Raw genomic sequence first — 20984 nt, forward strand, 5'->3', positions numbered from 1 at the left:
CTGTTTGGTAACTAAGGGCGCGGGACGGTTGCTAGGGCTCTGGTGGGGACTGCGGAGGAGCTCTGCCGAAGCCTAGAGAGGAGTCGAGTGCTGCTCACCCAGCGATAGAGGAGGCGAATATTTCTTCTGCACCCTGTCTGGGGCCCCCAATCCATTTACCGTTATGAGTAGCGAATTCTTGGCGGAGCTTCAGTGGGAGGACGGGTTCGCCATCCCGGTAGCGAACGAAGAGAACAAGCTGCTGGAAGATCAGGTGAGCATCTGGGGAAGGAGGAGGGTCTGTTTGGAGGTGTTTTCTGGCTGGCAGGAATACCCCACCCTTTAATTTCTCTCTCTTCTCTAACCCCGTCTCTTGGAGGTCTAACACTACTCCCGCCCCATCTCCTCCCCTCCCCCTCCCCGCCCCTTTCGGTACTTGCTAAGTCATTTTTTAAAACATTGAAACAATAGTTGATTTTCTGGGCGGGGAGGGGGAGGGGAGTTGTTCCTCACCGTCACTCCTCTCGTGTCTCCAACTCCACTTACTCATTTCTAGCCCCCAGGGCTGGAGAGGAAAGGTTGCTTCCCGCGCGAACTTTTTCCTTCCTTAGAATTAAGCGCTCGTTGAAAATGGACTTCTGAGGTGTGCATAGCAACAGTGATTTGTGGATGTTTATAAACAACAAAAGAAGTTCAGGTTGACATTTCTTTGTGAGTTTCTGCCTATGATGTTTAAGGCCAAAGATGACTTGAGATGTTTTCAAAGGGTACGTTCTGGTAAGAATGTAAAATGTGCAATTTACCGCTTTTCAAAGTGAGGATTAAGTTGTGACACATGTATATAAAATATTTGACGTTGTAAGGAAGTACTTACTTGAACCCAGTTCACAAGTTGTTGGAAAAAAGGTGCGACCGTTCAGCAGGCTTTTAAAAACCTTTAGCAGCCAGTCTGAGGTTCGTCCCATGATAATAGCTGCGTGGAAGAGAGTCCAAGAACGGATGATGCTCGCGCTACTTTACAGAAGAGAACGTTTTCTCTTCTCTGAAAAACGAAAGTCTTTGGACTACCTTTTGAAAAGAATAGAGACACTTTTCAAAAAATTCTGACCTATTTACTCCTGTCTAATTTAATGCCAATTTTTTTTGCCTCACAGGATTTTATATACGTATTACTTTTTTTATTACTTACGTGGTGGCTGTTAGTTGCCCTCGAGTCCATTACTCTGGAGCCCATGCTGACTCTTGGCGGGTCTTGTGTGCAGTGTAGAACTGCCCCCTAGGTGTTTCAAGGCTGTGACCTTCTGGAAGCAGATTTCCAGGTCTGTCTTCTAGGGCACCTCTGGGTGGGTTCTGGCTGCCAATCATTTGGCTAGTCGTTGAGCGCTTAACCGTTCGTGCCACTCAAGGACTCTTTTAATATATTCACTATTTTATTTTAAAAAAATTGCAGAGCAGTAAAAAGAAGAAAACTTAAAGTCATAATATTTTTGCCTGAATGAACTCTGACATTAAAAAAGAAACTGCTTTAAGTGTAGGATATTCGAACAGAACAGAGGGTATAAAATAAAAAATATGATGTTCCCTCACTAAAGTACCCAGTGTTGACCATACAGGTGACTATTATGGCATTAGACAAGCATTATATGCCCTCGTACACATTTGAATTTATGGCCTCTGTTGTATTAGCAGAACTGGACAATGTTTCATTCTGTCGTCATGGGGTCACCGGAAGTCTAAGCCAATTCTATGGCAGCTAACAACAACATTATGTTGTTTTAAGGGCTAACATACTCTAATGGTCCTGAGGAGCTGCCTTGTAATTTCGTAAAGGTTTGTTTGTTTTATACTTATATTGTTTTGTTTCTACTTGGTTCAAATTCAAAGGCACACAAAATACATTAAGTAACAGCGTCTACCCTTGTGGGAATATATAATAGTGCAGCTGCTGTGGAAAACAGTTTGGCCGTTCCTCAAAAAATTAAAGAACTGCCATGTAATCCTGCAGTTCTACTCCTCCATAGATATCAAGAAAAATTGAAAGCAGGGACTCAAACAGATACTGTTACACAAGCATTCATTGCTGCATTATTCACAGTAGCTAAAAGGTGGGAACAACCAAAGTGTACATCAACAGATGAATAGATAAACAAAGTGTGGTTTATCCATACAGTGGAATATTATTTAGCCATAGAGAGAAATGATGTTCTGATACATGCTACAACATGGATGAACCTTGAAAATGTTACGCTAAGTGAAATAAGCCAGACGTAAAAGGATAAATATTATGATTCCACTTATATGAAATATCTAGACTAGGTAAAGGTATAGAGATAAAGGTTTATTAGTTACCAGGAGCTGGGAGGAGAGAGTAGGCAGTATTGTTGAAGGGGTACTGAGTTTTTGTTTGGTGTCTTGGAAGTAGATAGTGGTGATGGCTTCACAGTACAGTGAGTCTAATGAAAGCCACTGAATTGTGCACTAGAAATGGCAAAATTTTGTTATGTATATTTTGTCATAGGAAAAGAAAACAAGTTCTAAGCTCATGAGACTTGGTTGCTCTGTTTTGTTGTGGTTAGCCTAAATCTGTGGATTGTTTTATAGTGGCTCAGCGAGGAGAAATTTGCCTGGTGTCCAGCCACTGTTTAGATTTTCCTTTATGTTCTATGTTTCTGTTACATCTTATTCCTGTGCTGCTGTTTGCCTTACTGAGAGATCTTATGGTTTAATGATGGAATAGAGCCTCCTTTTTTCCCTCTAAGAACACAGTACTGCTGTATGAAAAGTACATTTTAGTAGTGGACCCTGCTAGTTACTGCTGCCAGAGAGACATCTCTATTCTGTGCAACATGATGCTGGTTTTCCATAGTAATTTCCCAACTGCAACACTGTTTTATAATATTTAAAAGATAAGTAGATTTTAGAAGTTCAAATGGACATTTAAAGAAGCAAAGTAAATGAACGCTAATTTTCTTGTGATTTGAAATCCTTCAGTATGACAAAACTTAGTAGGACTTTGGTTAATTGTAGCATTTATTATTTGCAGTTGTCAAAGCTTCAGAATGAAAGGTCAGACTTGCAGGATCAGCTGTGTGACTACGAAGATCGAATCAATGCTATGACTGCTCACTTTAAAAATGTTAACCAGGAGTTTGCCTTTACACAGGTACAGTAATATTGAAATCAATGTTGATTATATCATACATAGTCATTGAACATTTCCGAGTGCATTTACATCTGTGATTTTATTTTAAATCTACTAGGAAATGCTAGTATAACTAAACTATTGGGAGCATAACCTTGAACCTTAAAGTAGGTAGGAAAAAAAAGGTTGTGAGAAACTACGTACTGCAGCCAATTCCAAACAAATTAATATAACAGGAGAAATCACCATTCAAACAATCTATTTTATTAGGAAACAGATTATATGAGAAAGAAATAATGATGGCAGTGAGAACTGACAGCTGGAAGCAGAAACAGTCCTAATATAAGCATAATTTTCTGTCTGCCTTTTAATTTCTCAGTACAACCTACTGGGGCCATTTTGAGTGGAGGCAAATAGTCCACATGCTTCAGTAGCTTCCTACGGCATCATGGTATTTTAGTATAGTTCAAGAACTGGCGTTTAAAATGATAATCCTGAGATAATAAAAAGTTAAATTATATTTAGGAGGCTTTATTTAAGATAACAGGGGAAAGGTAGTACAATTCAGAAATATTTTTAATGGAAATAATAAAAGTTTAGACTTGGAGTGATTGCTGTATTTTTATGCAAAAATGTGTGCCTTCTATGTTTGTTTGTCAACCACTCCCTCCTCCGCCATGTATTTTCATAAACACTGCTATGCCATTTTTTCACATGTCACCATAAAAAAAAAATTAGCATAGCATGCTTATGAAAATACCTTGTGGGGAGAGGGCACAGTTGACAGACGTAGAAGGTGCGCGTTATCTGCGTAAACTGCAGGAAGTAATCTGTTTTATGGACGCATTATCTGTGTAAAATGCAATAAGTGGTCTGTTTAATGGATGAGATATCCGTGTAAACTGCAGCAAGTAATCTGTTTTATGGATGCGTTATCTGTGTAAACTGCAGTAAGTAATCTTTTTATGGATGCGTTATCTGTGTAAACTGCAGTAAGTAATCTGTTTTATGGACAGTCTCTTCCTGTGTAGCACCTTGCTCCCTGATGATGCCCAGCAAACCACAAAACTTGGCAAATCAGCAGTGGAGAATTTACTAACTGCCACCTTAAACTATTTTATTTTAGAGCATTTACCTTTCTGAGAAAAAGTAGTTCTTAAAATGAACAAAGTCATGTTTTTATATGAATTTATAGTTATTTAGACAATTAACTATTTTCATGGTTTGCATGTCTTAGTAGAAAGTTGAAAGTATAATGAACTTTTAAAAACAATACTCAGGATTCTAGAATCCTGATTTGATTAATTGTTAAACTTCTTGGAACAATGTCTTTTCCTCAGTTTATTAAACCACTTAATTGAAGATTTGAGACACAGAAGCTTTATGTCTATCTCATTACAATCAAACTTGATTAAACAGCATAATTCAGACAAAAGACAATAAACCTTCTATAATACTCATAGCTTCAACACTATAAAATTAACACTGTGAATGATAACTCTGAGCACTACAACGTCCTTAAGTCAACAAATGTTATGTTACTAAGTAAAACATAACACAAAGTATTATATATTTGAGGAAATTCAACTGTCCGTGTTTAAATAATTCCTTAAAAATTATCTCTGTTAATTACAATATGTGATTAACTCATATAATCATCCCATTTCCCAGTTATTTTTAATGAATTAAAAAAAATTTAGGTAAGTAATGAGTTAAAGTTTTCAAGTCTCACTTTATAAGCTTTGGTTTTCTTTAGTTTCCCTAGACCAACAAAATATCTGAAAACTGTTGAGAGTGACAGTCTGCTCTAGTCCAGTCCATAGACTGCCCTTCCTACAAATGACCACGCTGTGACCACAGAGTCTAATGCGGTATAGCTTTGAGAGGAGTGGGATTAGTAATACTTAATCCAAGAATTTTGTCAGAAATTTATTTTTTAACTAATGGATTATTACGTTTTATAATGTTAAAAATTTAAAAGTCTTTCTATCCTATGCATTATCCTGCAGTCTCTTTGCAAAGCCAGGGAGCATGAGATTGAAAGTGAAAAGCATTTTAAGGCCATTGCTGAAAGAGAACTGGGAAGAGTGAAGGACGAAATCCATCGGCTGGAAAATGAGATGGCTTCAATACAGGAAAAAAAAAGTGATAAGGAAGTATGTGTTGAAACATTACTTAAAATTTTCTGGTACAACTCCTTCTTCCCTCACCAAGCAAACGTTGATTTTTTTTTTTAATGTGCAGGAAAGGTATTCATTAGTTCCCTGGCATTTACTTACATTGTTTTATGGGACAATGAAAGGCAAAAGGAACTGTGATTTGAATGACACAGTAATAGAACGTTACATTTATTTGCCATTATTCATTCACCAACCATTCGCGGAGCCTTACTCTGTGCAGAGTACCGTGGTGGCCGCCTGTCATGAAATACTAGGCATAACTTGTATAAGTGAGTGCTACATTTGTAAAAGCCACATTTAAAAATTCACCTTTTGCTTTGAATTTTATTTTTCATTAAAAAATTTTACCTTTCATATTATTCTATCAGCTTTTAATGCCAACGTTAAACCAAAACCAGTTGGTGTTGAATAATCGACTTGACGGCCAGTGGTTTTGGTTAACTATTATATTTACTTCAATTAGAGATGCTTCCAAAATTCCTATATAACAAGGCCTTAGGGACAGCAATTTGATAGGCTGAAGAGGATTTATCTTGGGCCTGAGGTAGCATATCAAGTACATTATTTTTACTAAAAGTGCATATATATTTGAGATGGCTTTGGGGGGCGTGAATAATGAGATTGTTGTGGGGCAGCTATTCTTAAACCCTTTTAAAGCTGCTTTTGGCTCAACTAGTGTTCTCAACTTTGTAGCACCGTCTTCCATCTATTTTACAACTAAGGAATTAAAGCACAAATGACGTAGTTATATAAATAAACATGGTGTATTATAAACACCTGGAAGGCGGGGACAGCTCTCTTCCGTTTAACATGTTCTCTGTATAACGCAGCCCTGGTGGTGCAGTGGTTAAGAGCTATGGCTGCTAACCAAAAAGTCAGCAGTTTATCACCAGCAGCTCCTTGGAAATCCTATGGGGCAGTTCTACTCTGTCGTGTAGGGTCACTATGAGTTGGAATCAGCTGGATGGTAATGGGTTTTTATAGGATATAATATGAAGCCCTGGGGGCAAAGTGGTTGAGAGCTTGGCTGCTAACCAGAGGGTTGCTGATTTGAACCCACCAGCTGCTCCGTGGGAGAAAGATGTGGTACCTGCTTCCATAAAGATTTACAGCCTTGGAAAGCTTATGGGGCAGTTCTGCTCTGCTCTATAGGGTCGCTATGCGTTGGCATTGACTCAATGGCAACGGGTTTGGTTTTTGGTAGTATATAATGTCTTGTTTTAGTTTTTATGTTGTTGTTGTTAGGTACTGTCAAGTCTCAGTGACTCTATAGGATAGAGTAAAACTGCCCGATAGGGTTTCCAGGGAGTGGCTGGTGGATTTGAACTGCCAACCTTTTGGTTAGCAGCTGAGCTCTTAACCACTGGTGAGTTTGTATAGTCGTAATAAATAATGTTTGATAATTTCTCTCTTTTTGGAAATTAGAACAGCATATTTAAAGGTACTCAAAAATTGGATGGTTTGAAGTGTCAGATGAACTGGGACCAGCAAGCACTGGAGGCCTGGTTGGAAGAATCAGCTCATAAAGACAGTGACGCCCTCACTCTTCAAAAGTATGCACAGCAAGATGATAATAAAATCAGGGTGAGAAATGATGTATTGTAACCGTTGGGCTTTCTCTGAATCTGTAGTGTGTCAACCTTTTTTCCTAAACTTGTATTCAGAATCTTTAAAACAGTAGATCTTAAGCTTTTTTGGGTCAGGAACTCCTCTGAGAATCTAAAAAAGCTGAGAATTTCTTTATTTAGAAAAATGACTGTATTCAATTACCCAGAAATTTTTTCAGACAGTTTTATAGAACTTCTGAAGTCCTTTGACCATTTAGGGATCCATGATTAAAAATCTTGATTTAGGGGGGTCCTTGAAAGCATTTCAGAAATGAAAGTTTTGTACTAGAGCTCTTTATAAATATTTTAGCTATTTTTGTCCAAAAATATTTTGAATGTTATATGTCATTTTTGCTGATTTGAGACTGTAGTATTATTTATTATTTGATATACTATCATAACCATCACTTAAAAATTTACTTATAATTAAATCTGGTAATGTTAGCAAAATTAGTATTATGAAGCATACTGTTTTCTAGTAGATTTTATGCCAAATATATTATTTTAAAAGAGGAGCACTGGTGGAGCAGTGCTTAAGCACTCACTTGGCTGTAACCCAAAAGGTCGATGATTTGAACCCACCAGCTTCTCTGCAGGAGAAAGATGTGGCACTCTGCTCCCATAAAGATTTATAGCCTTGGAAGCCCTATGGGGCAGTGGTACTCTGTCCTATAGGGTCACTGTAAGTCGCAGTCAACTTGACGGCAGTGGGTTTGGTTTTTATATTATTTGAAATGACAAATTGTAGTTTAATGTTTTGTAGTTTACTTTATAAACTGTTAAAAGTCATTTAAGAAACAGTTGAGTTTCTGTGGTAGCTATGTACAAACATATTAGCCCTTTGGGCAAAAGATAAGGAAAATATACATATTTTTATAGTTGTTTTATATATCAAATAAATGTGTATATGTTATAATAATATAATACTTCATGTTAGACATGGTCTTTAACAGCTTTTAAGTTATTATAAATATTTTTGTGTGTAACTACTTCATAGGCACTGGCCCTACAATTAGAAAGACTGACTTTGGAATGTAATCAGAAAAGAAAGGCACTTGACAATGAACTTACAGAAACTCTAAGTGCACAGGTTGGTTTAATGAAGATTTTTGTTTCTTAATTTTCAAGATGATGTTTGCAAATGCACTTAAATTGACTGAAATGTTATATGCTGTCCGTTTGACAGTTAGAATTGGATAAGGCAGCACAAGACTTTCGTAAGATACATAATGAAAGACAAGAACTCATTAAACAGTGGGAGAACACAATACAACAGATGCAGAAGAGGGACCGAGACATAGATAACTGTGCCATGGTAAGGTAGCTGCTTGGTCCTTGCTGTATTTACCTGTATTTGTCTCTTTTGTACTTAACTTACTTATTTCCGATGTAAATCACATTGTTATTTGAAAATCACCTTGCTGGCTTTCAGTATTTTTGGTGTTTTTCAAAGTTGACTTTATTTAGAAATGTGATTTTTTTTGAAGATTATTTACTTAGATTATAATGCTTGAAGATGGGATCCTGCCACCTCGGCATCGCAGAACAAAGAAAACCACCAAATAATGTTATTGCACCAAAACCAATGTCCTGACCTACGGATGGTTGTCCAAGGTGCCTTGGATTTAACCTATGTGCTATTTGGTAGTAAGCTACAGGTGTAGGGAGCTGAGCCTTATAGGTAGCCAGGAAACAACGAGGGAGGAACTGAAAAGAAGCCTTTGCTGTTGTTAGCTCCCCTGACTCCTGTGGTTGTGGTGAAGTTTCACTTTTGAAGACGGGGCACCGATAGTGAGGTAGATGCTCACAAGAGGAGGAATAGAGCTCAGGTAACACAGACCTGGAGCCCAGGTGGTACAGCAATTGAGTGCTTGGCTACTAACAGAAAGGTCTGTAGTTAGAACCTACCAGCTGCTCCGTGGGAGAAATATGTGGCAGTCTGCTTCTGTAAAGATTTACAGCCTTGGAAACCCTATGGAGCAGTTCTACCCTGTCCTGTAGGGTCACCATGAGTCAGAACCTATACGACAGCAGCGAGTTTAAAACAGACCCAGTATTATCTCCTCTTACTTTTGGTGGTAATTTAGCACTCTTTTGGGAAAACATTAATGGATGAAATAATAGTTTGCTGGGGAGTAAAAGTGGGAAGATTAATGGGAATTTAGAAGGAGAAGGAATTGAAGAGAACAGATGACAAGTGAGGTGTGTTAAAAATTCCATCTGAATCTACTCCATGGAAAGGCCAAAGCTCAGGTCACTGTGGGCTTAGAACTCTGATATCTGGATGTGGTTTACTTGTGATTCTTTAAATTTTCTGTAAGTAACCAACATTTAACAACACAATGACCTATGGCTCCTAGGAGAGAAAGGGGGAACCAGTCTTATCTATGGGATTGTCTGACATTAAGGTCTCTTTCTTGACTTGCTATCACTTTCAAAAATCAAGCTTTGACTGCCTGCTTTGTGTAAATCAAATGTGCCAGATCAAAAATTGCAGATCCATAGTCATTATCAAGTGGGAGTTCTCACACAGCCCCACGGCTAAATTGACTCTGCCTGCTGATTTGGCAGAATCCACAACTAGCAACCCCCTGCCTACATTCAGCAACCAAACCAATTACTGTCTAATCAATTCTGACTCATGGTGGCCCCAGGTGGTGTCAGAATAGAATCCTGCTCCATGAGGTTTTCAGTGGCTGCTTTTTTGAAAGTAAATCACCAGCTCTTTCTTCCGAGGCACCTGTGGGCGGACTCAAACTGTTGGTTGGCAGCAAGCATGTGAGCCATTTGCACCACTCAGGGACTCCACTCATATTCACAGTGGTTCCTTATTTACAGCTTAATATCTCCAGGCTGGCTGTGTTGTCAGACCAGGGAGCATGCTAAGAGGTTCTATTTAGGCAGTGGTTCTTTTTTATGCTTCCAAGTGATTAGCAACCAGTACACTGAAAACAGTACAAAACAAACAGAAACCTGATTTGTAACATTTCTGACTTCTGTGGTGTACCTACGTCTATTATGGCTGCTTTTGAGCTCCAACATGACCCACTGAATACAGAATCTGAGATGTGCAGATCTTCTCCAGTGAGCCTGTGAGAGCTGGTTCGGGCTCACCGTTAAGGGATCAAGGCTGAGATTGGACTCTTTTGTCCTTCTTCCTCAGAAACAGTTCCTGCCTTCTCAGTGCCTTCTTCGCTGGGATCTTCTGGTTATAGATCCTAAAATTGGCTTTTTAAAAGAAAGTTTTACAATATTTAGAAAAGGAAAGGGGTTTTTCTACTATGCTTTTATTTTAGTGTAGAAATTTTGGGATATCACTAATAAGCTCTGACCTTTGTGAAAACTGTGAATAGCACTGTTCACAAATGTGAGTGTTAAACAATACCAATTATAATAGCCCCTAAAAAGATGCTTAGGAATAAATCTAACCAGAGACATCAAAGACCTATACAAAGAAAACTACAAAACACTACTGCAGGCAACCAAAAGAGACCTACATAAATGGAAAAACATATCATACTCTGGATAGGAAGACTCAACATTGCGAAAATGTCAATTCTACCCAAAATGATCTACAAATATAATGCAATCCTGATCCAAATACCAACAGCATTCTTTAACTAGATGGAAAAACTAATCACCAGCTTTATGTGGAAAGAGGCCCTGGATAAGCAAAGATTATTGAAGAAAAAGAACAAAGTAGGAGGGCTTACACTACCTGATCTCAGAGCCTACTGTACAGCCATGGTAGTCAGAACGGCCTGGTACTGACTGGTACAACGACAGACACATAGACCAAAGGAACAGAATTGAGAACTCAAATGTAAATCCATCCTCCTATGGTCACCTGATCTTTGAACAAAGGACCAAAGTCCATTAAATGGGGGAAAAGACAGTCTTTTTAAGAAATAGTGCTGGCAAAATTGGATGTCCATCTGTAAAAAATGAAACAGGACCCATATCTCACACCATACATAAAAACTAACTCAAAATGGATCAAAGAACTAAATATAAAACCTAAAACAATAAAGATTGTGGAGGAAAAAATAGGGATAATGCTAGGGGGCCAATTATATGTCATAAATATAATACAAACCATAACTAACAAGGCACAAACAGCAGAAGATAAACTAGGTGACCAGGTGCTCCTAAAAATTAAAAACTTGTGCTCATCAAAAGGCTTCACCAAGAAAGTATAAAAAGAGAATCTACAGACTGGGAAAAAATTTTTGACTGACATGTCTGACAAGGGTCTAATCTCTAAAATCTATAAAATACTTCAATACCTCAACAACAAAAAGGCAAACAACCCAATTAAAAAATGGGCAAAGGATATGGACACTTCACCAAAGAAGACATTCAGGCAGTTAACAGACACATGAGGAAATGCTCACGATCATTAGCCATTAAAAAAATTCAAATCAAAACTACAATGAGGTATCATCTCACCCTATCGTTACTGGCACTAATTAAAAAAGAAAGAAAGAAAGAAAATAACAAATCTTGGAGAAGTTGTGGGGAGATCGGAACTCTTGGACACTGCTGGTGGGAATGTAAAATGGTACAACCACTATGGAAAATGATATGGCACCTCCTTAAAAAGCTAGAAATAGAAATACCATAAGATCCAGCAATCCCACTCCTAGTAATATATCCTAGAGAAATAAGAGCCATCACACAAATAGACATATGCACATCCATTGAGGCATTAGTCACAATGGCAAAAAAATGGAAACAGCCTATGTGCCCATCAGCAGATGAATGGATAAACAAACTATGGTACTTACACACAATGGAATACTACGCAACAATAAAGAACAATTGATGAATTCACGAAACATCTCACAACATGAGTGAATCTGGGGACATTACACTGAATGAAATAAGTCAGTCACAAAAGGACGAATGTTGTATGAGACTGCTATTACAAAAACTCAAGAAAAGGTTTACACACAGAAAAAAATAATCTTTGATGGTTACCTAGAAAAGGAAAGGGTGACGAGGGGAAATCATTAACTAGATAGCAGACTGGTGTTAGCTTTGGTGAAGGAAAAATAACACACAGTATAGGGGAAGGCAGCACAACTTGACCAAGGCAAAGTCATAGAAGCCTCCTAGATATAGCCAAACACTTGGAGGGACTGAGTTACTGGGGCTTAGGGCTGGGACCATAGTCTTGGGGGACATCTAGGTCAAGTGGCATAACATAGTTCATTAAAAAAAATGTTCTACATCCTACTTTGGTGAGTAGCATCTGGAGTCTTAAAAGCTTGCAAACGGCCATCTAAGATACATCTATTGATTTCATCCCATCTGGAGCAAAGGAGAATGAAGAAAATCAAAGACACAAGGAAATTATTAGTCCAAAGGACTAATGGACCACATGAACCACAGCCTCCACCAGCCTGAGCACAGAAAAACTAGATGGTGCTGGCCACTACTACCGACTGCTCTGACAGGGATCACAATAGTTTCCCGGACAGAGTGGGAGAAAAATGTAGAACAAAATTCAAGTTAAACAAAGCAAAACAAAAACAAGACCAGACTTAACTGGTCTCACAGAGACTGGAAGAACCCCCAAAACTATGGCCCCTGGATACTGTGCTAACTCAGAACTGAAGTCCACCTTTCAGCCAAAGATTAGACAGGCGTATAAAACAAACAATAACACACATGAGGAACGTGCTTCTTAGTTCAATCAAGTATACAAGACCAAACTGGCAACAGCTGCCCAAAAGCAAAGACGAGAAGGCAGAAAGGGAACAGGAAAACTGGACAAATGGACACAGGGAAACTGGGATGGAAAGGGGGAGAGTGCTGAACATTGTGGGGATTGCAACCAATGTCATAAAACAATTTGTCTACAGATTTTTGAATGAGAAACTAATCTGCACTGTAAACTTAATACCTAAAGCATAATTTAAAAAAAAACGATAATGTTGAAATAGGTATTAAAGCATCTGATTAAGTAGGAGAAAAATCAATATAAGGTAGGAAAGTCTAGAATTATCATCTGAAATATGTAAATTTAGACAGTTCTGACTTGTTTTTGGTTGAATGTACACAATGTCTACAGAATGCTGCAGTTATTGAATGTTACGTAATTGTTATAGAGAATGAATGGGAATACTGGATTAAGCAAAATTTTTTAATGCAGAGCATCTCATATACCTATTCATTTAATATGCTAATATGTACAGTATAACCTCAGCATTTCTAGAATTTAGTGATTTCAGAATACATGCCTCCTTCTTCACTACACAATCTCCTGGACTTGTTGTTTGGTGAGACTCCATTTTGGAAAACTTGAAATAAATATATTTCAGGGTAATTTTCTTCCTCCAGTTCATCTACCCTATTGCCCTCTGAATCACCCGTAAAAACCACATCTGGTCTTTTTTATTCCCCAGCTTAAATACCTCCCTTGTTCCACATTGCATAAAAGTTGACCGTCTTTAAACACGGCATTTGAATTTCTTCACAGTTTGGCCCTCACCTCTGCCTTTCCATCTTCATCCCTCACCTCCACCTTTCCATCTTCATCCCTTTGGTTTGTACCTCACCCCTTCTTAACCTGCCACTCCCAGCCATGCCCTTCCTTACATCCTACGCTTGAACCACATCAGCCGGTTTGTGCATCTCCACTGGTTTTTGTAGGTCTGACTCAAATGATGCCTCTTGGGTAATGCCTTCTAATGAATCCTTTTGGGTAGAATTTGTCCACATCTCAATCACTGTACGTTGTGTGTTTTATTTATCTTCATATACCCAACACTAGCAATAGGCCTGAGTGAATGTGCTCCTATTGAAATCAGTAATTAAAATGTTATTTTCAGAAGATAAAAAAGAAATCTGGTGAAATGGTTGGAAAATCTCATTGAAACCCAGTGTGAAAAATGTTCAACACTCATATATTTTTATTGATATAAAATAGTTTGTTATAATAGAAAAATTAAAACTAAATTCTATTTAATTTTAGCTTTATTTGCCATATTAAACATGTATTTATTGAACTTGTTTTTTTTTTAAATCCCAGGCCTTATCAAGGATAAAGCAGGAAACAAGAGAAAAAGAAAATTTGGTTAAGGAAAAGATCAAGTTTTTGGAGAGTGAGATTGGGAATAACGCAGAGTATGAGAAAAGAATTACTGCCGCTGATCGTAAAGTGTTAAAATGTAGAATAGAACATCAGCGCCATGAAACTGATAGAACTCAGCTGAAGGATGAGGTATGTCAACTGAAAAGACTGGGTTGTGTGTTCAGGACAAATTAGTAAAAAATAAACAGAGGCTTTCCTTTGATTAAGGAACTGCGTGCTAGTTCTTTTTGTTATGTCCCTTCATGTTCTGGAACTCTTAGGATACTCAGATTGAGCTCTACAACAGTGAAGGTACCGGGATACCATTCACATCACAGGTGGCGTGACACACTCCTCTGGGCTTGTGCAGTACCTGACCTAATGGCCACACACAGAGTCCTGTGAGGACCCCAGGCCAAAGGCTCTACACAGGTCTCAGTGGTGAATTATAATGACAGGATAACAGGCAGATGTGAAGATGAATATTGATACAGTATTATCAGAGATAACTTGGAAGTGTCTTTTCAGAGCTACATTTGTATGTACAGTTTTAACCCTCAGATTCTAGGTGGAGCTACCTGCTTAAGTTCAGTTTCTCTCCTTATTAAGGAGTAATATTTCAGTCTGGTAGCAGGACAATGTAGTGATGAAATACCCTGAAGCAGAATGAGAGAGAACAAAACTCTTGCCTTGTTCTTTTCTTCTTTTGCAGGATACATGCCATAGGGGGAGAGTAGAGATCCCCTGAATTAGTAATGACAGGGGTCTTCATGAAATTTGTGCTTTAAGGTCGTATTACCTAAAGTTACCACTGTTTAGGTGGGAAATTGGAAATGTCGTATTTTAATTCTATAAGGTCTTAATCTTTTATCTCTGATAGGGAAGGAAGGAGTTTTTTTTTCTGTCCAAAGAGAATAATTACATAAGGTTCTAAAAAAATAAGTGAATTTCTTGCCTAAATTAACCATCACCACTGATAGCTCATTCTTAAAAATTTTAAAGTTTAAACCAAACGCATAAGAGAATGTAGATTTGTTTATTCATTCCTTCATTTGTTCATTCGTACTTTATTATTTGAGATATAATTCACAGCATATAATTCACTTTTTTAAGGTGTACAATCCAGTGGTGTTTATTATACTCACAGAGTCGTGAAGCTATCATCATTATCTAATTTTAGAATATTTTTGTCACCCCCCACCCCTGCAAAAAAACCCCATACTCATCAGCGGTCACGCCGTTTCTTCCTCCTCCCGGCTCCTGGCAACTACTAATCTATGAATTTGCCTATTTTGTACATTTCATATAAATGAAATCATATAATGTGTGTCTTTTTGTAGCTGGCTTTTCATACACGTCGTAGCATGTATCAGTACTTCCTTTTTTATGTGGAATAATATATATATTTTTTTACATATACTGTATCTTGTTTATCCATTCTTCAACTGATAGACTTTTGGGTTGTTTCTACTTTTTGGCTTTTATGAATAATGTTGTAGGAACACTCTTGTACAAGTTTTTGTTTTTTCTTTTTTTTAATTAACTTTTATTGAGCTTCAAGTGAACACAAATCAAGTCAGTCTGTCACATATAAGTTTACGTACATCTTACTCCGTACTCCCACTTGCTCTCCCCCTAATGAGTCAGCCCTTCCAGTCTCTCCTTTCGTGACAATTTTGCCAGCTTCCAACTCTCTCTATCCTCCCATCCCCCCTCCAGACAGGAGATGCCAGCACAATCTCAAGTGTCCACCTGATATAATTAGCTCACTCTTCATCAGCATCTCTCTCCTACCCACTGTCCAGTCCCTTTCATGTCTGATGAGTTGTCTTCGGGGATGGTTCCTGTCCTGTGCCAACAGAAGGTCTGGGGACCATGGCTGCCGGGATTCCTCTAGTCTCAGTCAGACCATTAAGTATGGTCTTTTTATGAGAATTTGGGGTCTGCATCCCACTGTTCTCCTGCTCCCTCAGGGGTTCTCTGTTGTGCTCCCTGTCAGGGCAGTCATCAATTGTGGCCGGGCACCAACTAGTTCTTCTGGTCTCAGGATGATATAGGTCTCTGGTTCATGTGGCCCTTTCTGTCTCTTGGGGTCTTAGTTGTCGTGTGAGCTTGGTGTTCTTCATTCTCCTTTGCTCCAGGTGGGTTGAGACCAATTGATGCATCTTATATGGCCGCTTGTTAGCATTTAAGACCCCAGACGCCACATTTCAAAGTGGGATGCAGAATGTTTTCATAATAGAATTATTTTGCCAATTGACTTAGAAGTCCCCTTAAACCATGGTCCCCAAACCCCCGCCCTTGCTCCGCTGACCTTTGAAGCATTCATTTTATCCCGGAAACTTCTTTGCTTTTGGTCCAGTCCAATTGAGCTGACCTTCCATGTATTGAGTGTTGTCCTTCCCTTCACCTAAAGCAGTTCTTATCTACTAATTAATCAATAAAAAACACTCTCCCTCCCTCCCTCCCTCCCCGCCTCGTAACCACAAAAGTATGTGTTCTTCTCAGTTTATACTATTTCTCAAGATCTTATAATATTGGTCTTATACAATATTTGTCCTTTTGCCTCTGACTGATTTTGCTTAGCATAATGCCTTCCAGCTTCCTCCATGTTATGAAAGGTTTCACAGATTCGTCACTGTTCTTTATCGATGCGTAGTATTCCATTGTGTGAATATACCACAATTTATTTACCCATTCATCCATTGATGGACACCTTGGTTGCTTCCAGCTTTTTGCTATTGTAAACAGAGCTGCAATAAACATGGGTGTGCATATATCTGTTTGTGTGATGGCTCTGTTTTCTCTAGGGTATATTCCGAGGAGTGGGATTTCTGGGTTGTATGGTAGTTCTATTTCTAACTGTTTAAGATAACGCCAGATAGATTTCCAAAGTGGTTGTACCATTTTACATTCCCACCAGCAGTGTGTAAGAGTTACAATCTCTCCGCAGCCTCTCCAACATTTATTATTTTGTGTTTTTTGGATTAATGCCAGCCTTGTTGGAGTGAGATGGAATCTCATCGTAGTTTTAATTTGCATTTCTCTAATGGCTAATGATCGAGAGCATTTTCTCATGTATCTGTTAGCTGCCTGAATATCTTCTTTAGTGAAGTGCGTGTTCATATCCTTTGGCCACTTTTCTTTTTGTGGTTGAGTTTTGACAGAATCATGTAGATTTTAGAGATCAGGCGCTGGTCGGAGATGTCATAGCTGAAAATTCTTTCCCAGTCTGTAGGTGGTCTTTTTACTCTTTTGGTGAAGTCTTTAGATGAGCATAGGTGTTTGATTTTTAGGAGCTCCCAGTTATCTGGTTTCTCTTCGTCATTTTTGGTAATGTTTTGTATTCTGTTTATGCCTCGTATTAGGGCTCCTAACGTTGTCCCTATTTTTAATTCCATGATCGTTATCGTTTTAGTCTTTATGTGTAGGTCTTTGATCCACTTGGAGTTAGTTTTTGTGCATGGTGGGAGGTATGGGTCCCGTTTCATTTTTTGGCAAATGGATATCCAGTTATGCCAGCACCATTTGTTAAAAAGACTGTCTTTTCCCCAATTAACTGACACTGGTCCTTTGTCAAATATCAGCTGCTCATACATGGATGGAATTATATCTGGGTTCTCAATTCTGTTCCATTGGTCTATGTGCCTGTTGTTGTACCAGTACCAGGCTGTTTTGACTACTGTGGCTGTATAATAGCTTCTGAAATCAGGTAGAGTGAGGCCTCCCACTTTCTTCTTCTTTTTCAGTAATGCTTTGCTTATCTGAGGCTTCTTTCCCTTCCATATGAAATTGGTGATTTGTTTCTCTATCACCTTAAAAAATGACATTGGAATTTGGATCAGAATTGCATTTTTTGTATAGATAGCTTTTGGTAGAATAGACATTTTTACTATGTTAAGTTTTCCTATCCATGAGCAAGGTATGTTTTTCCACTTAAGTATGTCCTTTTGAATTTCTTGTAGTAGAGCTTTGTAGTTTTCTTTGTATAGGTCTTTTACATCCTTGGTAAGATTTATTCCTAAGTATTTTATCTTCTTGGGGGCTACTGTGAATGGTATTGATTTGGTGATTTCCTCTTCGATGTTCTTTTTGTTGATGTAGAGGAATCCAAGTGATTTTTGTATGTTTATTTTATAACCTGAGACTCTGCCAAACTCTTCTATTAGTTTCAGTAGTTTTCTGGAGGATTCCTTAGGGTTTTCTGTGTATAAGATCATGTCATCTGCAAATAGAGATAATTTTACTTCCTCCTTGCCAATCCGGATGCCTTTTATTTCTTTGTCTAGCCTAATTGCCCTGGCTAGGACTTCTAGCACGATGTTGAATAAGAGCGGTGATAAAGGGCATCCTTGTCTGGTTCCCGTTCTCAAGGGAAATGCTTTCAGGTTCTCTCCATTTAGAGTGATATTGGCTGTTGGCTTTGCATAGATGCCCTTTACTATGTTGAGGAATTTTCCTTCAATTCCTATTTTGGTGAGAGTTTTTATCATAAATGGGGGTTGGACTTTGTCAAATGCCTTTTCTGCATCAATTGATAAGATCATGTGGTTTTTGTCTTTTGTTTTATTTATGTGGTGGATTACATTAATGGTTTTTCTGATATTAAACCAGCCTTGCATACCTGGTATAAATCCCACTTGATAGTGGTGAATTTTTTTTTGATATGTTGTTGAATTCTATTGGCTAGAATTGTGTTGAGGATTTTTGCATCTATGTTCATGGATATAGGTCTGTAATTTTCTTTTTTTGTAATGTCTTTACCTGGTTTTGGTATCAGGGAGATGGTGGCTTCGTAGAATGAGTTGGGTAGTATTCCGTCATTTTCTATGCTTTGAAATACCTTCAGTAGTAGTGGTGTTAACTCTTCTCTGGAAGTTTGGTAGAACTCTGCAGTGAAGCCGTCTGGGCCAGGGCTTTTTTTTGTTGGGAGTTTTTTGATTACCGTTTCAATCTCTTTTTTTGTTATGGGTCTATTTAGTTGTTCTACTTCTGAATGTGTTAGTTTAGGTAGGTAGTGTTTTTCCAGGAATTCATCCATTTCTTCTAGGTTTGCAGATTTGTTGGAGTACAATTTTTCGTAATAATCTGATATGATTCTTTTAATTTCAGTTGGTTCTGTTGTGATGTGGTCCTTCTCGTTTCTTATTCGGGTTATTTGTTTCCTTTCCTGTATTTCTTTAGTCAGTCTAGCCAATGGTTTATCAATTTTGTTAATTTTTTCAAAGAACCAGCTTTTGGCTTTGTTAATTCTTTCAATTGTTTTTCTGTTCTCTAATTCATTTAGTTCAGCTCTAATTTTTATTATTTGTTTTCCTCTGGTGCCTGATGGATTCTTTTGTTGCTCCCTTTCTATTTGTTCAAGTTATAGGGACAGTTCTCTGCTTTTGGCTCTTTCTTCTTTTTGTATGTGTGCATTTATCGATATAAATTGGCCTCTGAGCACTGCTTTTGCTGGGTCCCAGAGGTTTTGATAGGAAGTATTTTCATTCTCGTTGCATTCTATGAATTTCCTTATTCCCTCCTTGATGTCTTCTATAACCCAGTCTTTTTTCAGGAGGGTATTGTTCAGTTTCCAAGTATTTGATTTCTTTTCCCTAGTTTTTTTGTACAAGTTTTGATGTGAAAGAGAAGCATTTTCTAAATTTTTAGATTTTACAACTACAGGATGTTACAGCCTCATTATTATGCTAAGATAGTTGACCCTACTTCTCTTTAATAGTTTGCAAGTGTTCTTAATGGACAGGGGAAATCAGGTCCTAGGTTTTCTGTTTTAGCAATTCAGATTAGCAGTAAAATGTGTGTCATTAGTTAGGAGGACAATGTGTTAGAGTCTCTTGAGATTTGCCCAAATACAATTAGACTTATTGTTTTTGTGAGTGCTTGATACATTAATTTATCTTGAATCTTGGGATGTGTTCTTACAGAGCAGGCCTAATGAAATTGGCTATTTCTGCCAAATTTCCAGTTATAAACAGCAAGTCATTCAAAACGACATATCACTTCAATGAGCACAACTCAATAGATGCTTAGGATTTACTGTACCGGGTGCAATGTAGGTTGTTAGAAGTTATTCAAAGTGGACAGAGTAGAACTTCTTGAAAATGAAATTAATTTATAAGATATAGAGTAAATACATAATTTCTGTCTGTTAATAAATAGCTGGATTCTTTAAAAGCCACTGTGAATAGAAGTTCCAGTGATTTAGAAGCTCTGAGGAAAAATATTTCCAGAGTAAAGAAGGACCTTACTGAGGAAACTAAAAGGTAAGAAAAAGATATTTAAATATGTTTATAGTTTTTTACTACTTCTAGACTCGACGGCATTGGGTTTGGTTTTGGTTTAAAACAACTGTTAAATATTTAAGCCTTTTTGTTGTTGTTGTTAAATAACTGCAGAATGGAGCCCTGATGGTGCAGTGGTTATAAGAGATACAGCTGCTAACCAAAAGGTCAGCAGTTATAATCCACCAGCTGCTCCCTGGAAACCCTGTGGGGCAGTTCTACTCTGTTGTGTAGGGTTGCTATGAGTCAGAATTGACTCAACAACAATGGGTTTGGTTTGGTTTTTGGTTTAACTGCAAAATTACAGTTACTAAATTATTAAACTTAAAAGTCTCTTCCTAACTTTTCATCATAAAGGCTCAGGAAATAGCAATATTTTGGCATATTATTTTAAACACATATTGATAATAAAAATGTTTACAACAAAAGAAATCTTCAAGTTATATGAAGAAATCTTAGAATAAACTGTTCTATGTTTATTTGCATTAAACACTTTTTAAACATGTTTTCCATATAAACTCTCTTTAGGTTAAACCAAATTAAACATCAAAATCAGAATCTGAAAAAAAAATTAAAGCAGATAACTGAGAAAACCATGTCTATAGAAGAGAAAGCTACCAATATGGAAGATATGTTAAGGGAGGAGGAAAAAAGTGTAAAGGTAAAGCTTAGTTTTAATTTTTAAAAAATCAAAGCAAATTTAGCAACAGTGAA

At 37.7% G+C, this 20984-nt stretch overlaps 1 protein-coding gene across 2 annotated transcripts in view; it reads left to right on the forward strand.

Moving 5' to 3' along the window:
• Positions 1 to 26: 26 nt before the first annotated feature.
• The window catches only part of CCDC39 (coiled-coil domain containing 39), a 49157-nt gene continuing 28199 nt past the window's right edge, over positions 27 to 20984 (forward strand). Inside the window, exons 1-9 of one of the 2 annotated variants that reach the window (XM_049881729.1) lie at positions 29 to 253; positions 3023 to 3142; positions 5131 to 5277; positions 6727 to 6885; positions 7906 to 7998; positions 8095 to 8223; positions 13945 to 14136; positions 20149 to 20252; positions 20799 to 20931. In XM_049881729.1, the coding sequence (XP_049737686.1) occupies positions 164 to 253; positions 3023 to 3142; positions 5131 to 5277; positions 6727 to 6885; positions 7906 to 7998; positions 8095 to 8223; positions 13945 to 14136; positions 20149 to 20252; positions 20799 to 20931 (1167 nt within the window). In that variant the 5' untranslated portion in view covers positions 29 to 163. Of the gene's footprint in view, positions 254 to 3022; positions 3143 to 5130; positions 5278 to 6726; positions 6886 to 7905; positions 7999 to 8094; positions 8224 to 13944; positions 14137 to 20148; positions 20253 to 20798; positions 20932 to 20984 lie in introns of both variants that reach the window. The other variant, XM_049881735.1, reaches the window with a different exon arrangement.

This window comes from Elephas maximus, chromosome 1, assembly GCF_024166365.1.
Source record: "Elephas maximus indicus isolate mEleMax1 chromosome 1, mEleMax1 primary haplotype, whole genome shotgun sequence".
NCBI lineage: Eukaryota > Metazoa > Chordata > Mammalia > Proboscidea > Elephantidae > Elephas > Elephas maximus.